The sequence below is a fragment of the Pelodiscus sinensis genome, chromosome 1 (genome assembly GCF_049634645.1).
Source record: "Pelodiscus sinensis isolate JC-2024 chromosome 1, ASM4963464v1, whole genome shotgun sequence".
Lineage (NCBI taxonomy): Eukaryota > Metazoa > Chordata > Testudines > Trionychidae > Pelodiscus > Pelodiscus sinensis.
Genome location: NC_134711.1, coordinates 334807439 through 334815836, shown reverse-complemented (window position 1 = coordinate 334815836; position 8398 = coordinate 334807439). Strand labels below are relative to the sequence as shown.

At 48.6% G+C, this 8398-nt stretch overlaps 1 protein-coding gene across 1 annotated transcript; it reads right to left on the bottom strand.

Annotated features, from left to right (window-relative positions):
• Window positions 1–316: 316 nt before the first annotated feature.
• LOC142818949 (olfactory receptor 52R1-like) lies at window positions 317–1261 on the bottom strand. Its single transcript, XM_075902220.1, has one exon. It carries the CDS (start codon window positions 1259–1261, stop codon window positions 317–319), a length of 945 nt encoding a protein of 314 aa, XP_075758335.1.
• Between the last annotated feature and the right edge of the window lie 7137 nt (window positions 1262–8398).

Genomic DNA, 8398 nt, shown 5'->3' with positions numbered 1-8398 from the left:
TGAGTGAAGTATCTGAGCATTGCCAAGTACATTTTCGATTGCTGATACCATGTGAACTAGACCAGTAGCTCATGCGGGATGAATTCCTATTGTGAACAAGCCCCTGGTCTCCACACACATGTCGCTTAGGGCTTCTCCAGTGCCATGATTCTATGATTCCCCAGTTTGTATTGTAGTTACAGCCCTGTAAGGCCATGAAGGGGCTTAATATCTGTCTAACTGCCCGGGCATGGAGTTAGGGGAGAGGACTCAGCACCTTGTCATCAGCAAGCTCACAAGAAGCTCAGTCTCAGGGCCAGAGCACCAGGGGAAAACATCACTCCGTCTGAGTTATGAGCCGCAGCAGCCTGGCCTGGATCTGTTTGGTTCTCACCCCATAGATGATGGGGTTCAGCACGGGGGGCACCAGCAGGTGCACATTGGCAATGAGGATATGGAAATACAGGGGCACATGGTGGCCAAACCGGTGTGTGAATATGGTGAAAAGAACTGGGATGTAAAAGGCTGAAGTGACACAGAGGTGGGAGCTGCAGGTCCCAAAGGTCTTGAGCCGGGCATCCTTGGTGGGGAGGCTGAAGATGGCCCTGACGATCTGGGTATACGATACAGTGATGGAAAACACATCCGTAGCAGCCACCAGGAGTGCTATAATGAGGCCGTAGTAATTACTGAGGCTTGTGTCAGCACAGGCCAGTTTCACCACGGCCATCATCTCACAGAACGAGTGGGAAACAACGTTGGTGCGGCAATATGGCAACTGTCTCACCAGGAAGGGAGTGGGCAGTGAGAAGATGCAGCTGCGCAGCACCACGGCCAGGCCTATCCTGGCAACCACAGAATTTGTCAAGATGGAGGAATGTCTCAGGGGATGGCAAATGGCCACGTAGCGATCCAAGGCCATGGCCACAATGATCCCAGACTCCATCGCCGAAAAGCTAACTATGAAGAACATCTGGATGAGGCACGAACCAAAATCGATCTCCCTGGAATTGAACCAGAAGATGCTCAGTGTTTTGGGCATGGTGGACGTGGACAGGATCAGGTCGGTGATGGCCAGCATGCAGAGGAAATAGTACATGGGCTCATGGAGGCTCGGCTCCATCTTCACAATGAACAGGATGGTGAAGTTCCCCAAGATGGCTATGACATACATGGTGCAGAAGGGGATGGAGATCCAGCCATGGGCTGCCTCCAGGCCAGGAATGCCCAGCAGGATGAACATGGAGGGGTTGGCAAAGTTGGTTTTGTTGGACTCTGACATGGATCAGAAGAAAAAATGTCCAACCCTGAGGCAGAACAATGTCTCCTGCGTGTACCGTGCACTTCCCTGACTTCCTGAATCTGCCCAGGATCCCAGGAGATGATCATAGAATCAATGCCTGGAAGAAGAGACAATGTTAATATGAAACACGCCCCGCACTGCTGGCGGCTCTTCTCACATGCAAAGCAAACTGATCACTCTTCATACTTCAGAGAAGTGAATTCTGAGCAACTTACCCAGCTCATTCAAGTTCCCTATTTTGTGGTGCTCTATGAGTTGATAACACCTACATGTCGTGATGTGGGAAACCTCAGTTGGCACCAGCAGGAAACACAATCATGATATTGGTCATCCTGTTGGGATTAAAAGTTTCATCATTTTTATATCTGTATTTTAGAATTAATCTTGTAGGAAACACAATCATGGATACTGGTCATTCCTCCTTATTCTAGACTGTCGGGCGGTTTGTGTTCCCCCACCTGATTCCACAATATCTGAGATTTGGAAAAAAATTAAGCTTTGCCAAGATTAGTACCATGGGAAAACTGGACCACAACTTGGGGAAAGGCCTCGGTGTCACTGATGGTAACTCAATGGAAACATCTGCTCAATCCCAGCAGGGGACAAAGAAAGACCATGTTTGGATCACTAAGAATGGGATGGAGGTGAACCTGCTCTGGACATGTGCTCCCTTGGTCACCTCTTCTCAATAAAGGACACAGCAGTTAGAAAGGGATTACTTGTGACAAGCCATGAGAATGGGGGGAGTCTGCCATGTGAAGTTTAGTGAGGATGAAGTTTAATAAGGGCAAATGTAAAGTCCTCCCCTTAGGAAGGAACAATCCATTTCACACATACAGAATGGGAAGCGCCTGTCTAGGAAGGAGTACGGCAGAAAGGGATCTAAGGATCACAGTGGACCACAAGCTAAATAAGAGTCAACAGTGTGACACAAATAAAACAATTCCGGGAGGCATTAACAGGACTGTTGTGAGCAAGACACGGGAAGTGTTGATCAGGCCTCAGTTGGAGTATTGAGTTTTTTCTGGACACCACATTTCAAGAGAGATGTGGAGAAATTGAAGACGTTCCAGAGAGGAGCAAGAAAAATGATGGAAGGTCTAGAAAATATGAGCTACAAGGGAAGAAAGAACTGGGCTTGTTTAGTTTGGATATTCCACACAACTCTTCATTTGCATAAGCTTTTCCGCAAGAAGGCTATAGTGTAACTGGAGCCCTTGATGTTGCTTGGCCCTGCCATGAGGGCAGGGGACTGGACTCGATGACCTCTCAAGGTCCCTTCCAGTTCTAGTGTTCTATGATTCTATGATATGCAGACAAACTGAATTGTCTCGGGTTCTTCTATTCAGAGAAGAGACAAAGAATGGAGCATAATATAGAGAAGTAGAAAATAAAGAATGGAAAATATTACATTCAAATGAACCAACAAAGAAGTATTCAGTCACTTAGTGCTTCAAAAAGGCTAATTCTCTGAAACTGAGAAAACTATCATCAGAACTGATTAGAAGGGAAAAAATTGCATAGAAAAATGAGAGTGAAAACTGGGAGGTCTTTAAGAAGATATTTGTAGATCTCTAAAATTACCCAATTTTACAATTCAGGAAGGAGAGAATTTTGGACTAAAACCAGTGGAAAAGAAAAGGGAGTCATTGGGGAAGGGGGAAATCCAGGATTAGGGGTAACACAAAGGAAAGTATAACTATTATAATATAAAAAGATTTTGGGTCGTTGTTAGAGGGTGAGAGAAAACGTGTTAATATTACCGAGAAGATGTTTGTGTGCCAAAAATACAGTCCTGCATTTGGAAAGAAGCATGTGACAAAGCCCTGGCTGGGATGATTGAGCTGGGTTGATCCTGCTTTGGGCAGGGGTCTGGACTCGATGACTCCTGAGGTCTCTTCCAGCCCTGGGATTCTGTGATTCTATGAAAAAAGGCCAATACAGTGTTGGGGGCAGGAGCAGAAGCACGACAAGCAAGTCACAGGAGGTGATATCATTGCTGTATTGGGTGCTGGTTACGCATCAGAAAAAGTCCCATGTCCAATTCTGGGCACTGCTGGATAGAGAGATGCAGAGAAACTGGAGAGGACCCAGAGGCGAGTGACAAAGTTGACCCAGGGGGTGGAACACCAGCCCTCCGAGCAAAGGCTGGTGTAAGGGGTGATGTTGAGTTTGCAAAGGCAGCAATGAAGGGCAACCAATACAACTCTCTTCAAAGACTGAAAAGGAGTCAGAACAAGATGGGGAAAGTTGTTCTCCCTCTGCCAGAGCGCACAGCACAGGAGGCAAGAGGGTCCAGTTACAGCCGAGCCGATGCAGACGAACTATCCAGCTAGAATTCGTAACCACTGCAGGGGAAGGGAAAGATGCCCTGGGAAGTAATGGAAGCTCCTTCACTGGTGGGTTTCCAAACTAGGTGGCTATTAACCTCCGTGACATGGGCTAGACACAACCAACCTTGCATCCCGGCAGGGGTTAGAGGAGCTGACCCGTGTGGTGCCTCGTAAACTGGGGCTCTCGGACGTAAAGTCCTGCTGTAGAAAAGGCCTCATACAAAAATAAGTCAAGGGGCTCAGTACAGGGGTAACTGGGGGGAATGTAATGGCCTGTGTTGTACAGGAGGTCAAACTGGGAGCTCTCCTGACTCGAACCCTACGAGTCTGTGGACAAAGAGAGCCGAGCAGGCATTTCTCTTGACTGCGTCTCACGACACGCAGGCAGGAAAACCATCGATTCCATTGAGTCGCTGAACGTATGACACTGTGAAGAGAAGATTGTTACATTCTACCTATTGGACCTGTGGAACTCCTTGCCACAGACATTATTGGAGCTAAGAGCTTAGCTGAGTGGGATTCATGAATCCATTGGCCAATGCAGGTGGTGCTGGTGGCATAATTCAGGCTGTCTGACCCCTTTGCCTTTTATTAGTCGCTGGTAAGTTTGATGACCTTGAAGCATTTTGACTGAAATGTCTCCCACCTAGGGTGTGTCTAGACTACATGCCTCCTTCGACGGAGGCATGTAGATTAGCCATTTCGGAAGAGGGAAATGAAGCCGCGATTAAAATAATCGCGGCTTCATTTAAATTTAAATGGCTGCCCCGATCTGCCGATCAGCTGTTTGTCGGCAGATCGGGGGAGTCTGGACGCGATGCCCCGACAAAGAAGCCTTTCTTCATCGACACAGGTAAGCCTCGTGAAACCAGGTTTACCTGTGTCGATGAAGAAAGGCTTCTTTGTCGGGGCATCGCGTCCAGACTCCCCCGATCTGCCGACAAACAGCTGATCGGCAGATCGGGGCAGCCATTTAAATTTAAATGAAGCCGCGATTATTTTAATCGCGGCTTCATTTCCCTCTTCCGATCTGGCTAATCTACATGCCTCCGTCGAAGGAGGCATGTAGTCTAGACACACCCTTAGTGTTTTCTTCTGGCTGAATTGTTTTGTGAACGTTTCAGGCCTCATAGTTTAAGAGACTTCTTAAGTGAAGTGAGGAGAGACCATGCCCTGCCCACATGGGAAAGCCCTGGTAATGGTCCCAGTGAGTAGCCCTGGTATCTAAATGATTTCTAGCAAACAAACATCACGTACCAACCCATGAAGGATTAAATTAATGTGTTGTCAGTATAACACACAACACCTCTGTGTGACCTGGATGTTAAGCCTGGTCTTTGTAAAGAGGTATGTGCATGGACACAGGTATACAACCAGGAGGGGATCGGTGAAACTGGAATAAATCTGCTTAACTGGTTTGAACCTGTTGTAAGGCCTGGGAAGGGATTATGAGGGGGTAGGTAATGATTGGAAGGAATTTGGTGCAAGGGCCAGGACCCGTGTGGTAATGATTTGGTGCACCTGTGTATGCATGCAACTGTAAGTGGTCAGTGGGAAAGGGGTAATTACCATATAAGATAGTACAAAAGACATTGCCCTTTGTTTGAGAAGTTGCAAAAACTTTTCCTGGAGATTTTTGCCCAGGAATGCATTCCTGAATAAAGCTGGTTGCTTAAGAAGGGTGTCTGCAATTGATTCGGTAGGGGTTTTGAGCCCCCATCTGAACCTCCGTCACCCACCACCACAGCCAGGGCTCTGACACGCAGGAGGACGAGCTGACGGTCTCTCTGCATTAACACACAGCTGCCCTGGAGGTCGACTCTCACTCCAAGGGGAGCTTCGCCTCAGTGAGGTCTGAGTACAGAGCCGGCTACAGCCCCAGAACCTGGCTTGTGTTGGAATCTACCGAGCCCTTCCATCCGGAAGGATCCCCCTTGCCACTGAAATGCAGCCACCATGGGAGAGACCATCAGGCATCCGAGAGCAGGGGACACAGCTCAGAATCACAGAACACTAGGACTGGAAGGGACCTCAAGAGTCATTGAGTCCAGTCCCCTGCCCCCATGGCAGGACCAAGCACCATCTAGACCATCCCTGATAGACATTTATCTAACCTGCTCTTAAATATCTCCAGAGATGGGGATTCCACAACCTCCCTGGGCAATTTATTCCAGTGTTTCACCACCCTGACAGTTAGGAACTGTTTCCTAATGTCCAACCTAAACCTCCCTTGCTGCAGTGTAAGCCCATTGCTTCTTGTTCTATCCCCAGCGGCCAAGATGAACAAGTTTTCTCCCTCCTCCTCATGACACCCTTTTAGATACCTGAAAACAGCTATCGTGTCCCCCTTCAGTCTTCTCTTTTCTAAACTAAACAAACACAATTCCTTCAGCCTTCCCTCATAGCTCATGTTCTCTAGACCTTTCATCATCCTTTTTGCTCTTCTCTGGACCCTTTCCAATTTCTCCACATCTGTCTTGAAACGTGGTGCCCAGAACTGGACACAGTACTCCAAGTGAGGCCTAACCAGTGCAGAGTAGAGCGGAAGAATGACCTCCCATGTTTTGAGAAGTCATGGTGTTTTAGACACTGTTACTCATGTCCCGTGGCAAGGGCGCTGGGGTGTTGAGTGGCCACTCAGCGGGGAACGGACCATAAGCTTACTCTCTGTCACCCACACGCCCATTGCACCAGGATGGGAAGCAGTCAAGCTCCTTAGCAAGGGATGGGCCCCTGTGAACTTCCCCCACAATCTACCTCAGCTTGGTGTGTCCCGCCCGCCTCTCACCCCCGCCTCACACCACGAGAGCGCCCAGGTGTCTGTTAACGTTGAAAACTAAGCGGAGCCGAAAGGACCCAAATATCGTCTGTGCCCCTCACACCCAGGGTTCACTGAGTTCATCACACAGGTGAGCTCCTCCCCAACGATGGTACCTGTGAATTCTGAGTCAACAGCGTCCTCCCTGGGAACCTCTCTCACGGAGCGGAGCCCCACACCGCTCTCGCCCCCGCACCGGCAGCAACATCCGAGAGCAACCCAGGGGTGTGCCAAGTGCAGTGTTTATAACTCAGCTGTGCTCAATCCCCATGAGGGTCCCTCGACCTCTAGAGAACAGTCCAGCATCTGACTGTAAACAGGCTGGCACCTGGAGACGCACTAGCCAGTGTCTCTGTTTCCACATCCGTGCTTCTGCGCTTTGTCCAACTCTAAGGATAAAGGATAATTAAGGGACCTGCCTGAGGGAAAGGAGAACTCTCGTGCTCCGGGCTGAGTCAGAGAGGAATTGCCTGTTCGGAGTATTTCATTATATTTAACAAAAAATTGATTAACAGGAAATCAAGGGATAAACCCAGATTTGTTTGAGATCTGATACCTTCTACATGTCCACGATGGATGTGTAAATAGTAGTTATGACAGATCAGAGGGAACGTTACGAATCTGTAGGATTAGAGATGAGTAATTATCATCAGTAATTATCACCATCCTGTGAGGCAGCTTTCATTGACGGTTTTACCAAACACCTATGAAAGGAAAGTCACTATGATCCTATGCACATTCATGGATAGGTAAACTGAGGCACAGGGCAATGTAATTTTGTCAGGGTCACAGAAACTAGGAGTTCTGAATTTACAGATGTAACCGCTGTCTCCCATCACTAACTGAGTGCATGCCCAGAGGGAATGGGAGTCATAGAATCATAGAATGCCAGGGCTGGAAGAGACCTCAGGAGTCATCAAATCCAGCCACCTGCCCAAAGCAGGACCAACCTAACTAAATCAACCCAGGCAGGGCTCTGCCATGTTGTTCCCCCTCCCTAGGGAACCCATCCCAGTGCTTCCCCACCCTCTTAGTGAAATAGTTTTTCCTAATATCCAAGCTAGACCTCTCCCACTGTAACTTGCAACAATTGCTCTTTGTTCTGCCATCTTCCACCACTGAGAACAGCCTCTCTCCATCTTCTTTGGAGCCTCCCTTCAGGGACCTGAAGGCTGCTCTCAAATCCCCCCTCGCTCTTCGCTTCTGCAGACTAAACAAACCCAAATCCCTCAGCCTCTCCTCATAGGTCATGTGCTCCAGCCCCCTCATCATTATGGTTGCCCTCTGGTGGACCCTCTCCAATGTGTCCGCATCCTTTCTATAGTGGGGGGCCTGGAACTGGATGCAATACTACAGATGTGACCTCACAAGTTCCGAATAAAGGGGAATAATCACTTCCCTAGATCTGCTGGCAATGCTCGTTCTAATGCACCCTACCATTCTGTTCGCCTTCTTGGCTACAAGGGCGCACTGCTGACACCTATTCAGCTTCTCATCCACTGTAACCCCCAGGTTCTTTTCTGCAGAACTGCTAGTTAGCCAGTTGGTCCCCAGCCTATAACAATGCCTGGGATTCGCTCCTGACAGGACCTCTGCTCCATCGGTGATGAGAAACTTTCGGCTGTGTGCATAACAATCGGTACTCCCTTTATCTAGAGAGTTAGACCCTGTGCACTTGGGTCAACACAGGAGCTCTCTGAGAGGCCCCGGAAACAACAGATGCAGGCAAGGCTTGAAATCAATCGAGCAGGTTTATTGTCAAATGCGAAGCTTTACCAGTTGGTAACAGAGATCAGTACAATGTTACACCACGGGGCACTATGGCCCGCGTTGACAAGGTACCAACACCGGGCAGGCCTGTTGCCGTATAACAGATATTAACTGCAGTCGGTCAGAGTTTAAGCTACTGTGCATTCTGTAAGTTTAGTCAATGACACCTGCCGTTCAAGCGCCTAGGGCGCCTCC

Excerpts from the sequence above, each read along its gene's own strand:
- LOC142818949 (XM_075902220.1), bottom strand. The coding sequence starts at position 1,261 with ATGTCAGAGTCCAACAAAACCAACTTTGCCAACCCCTCCATGTTCATC.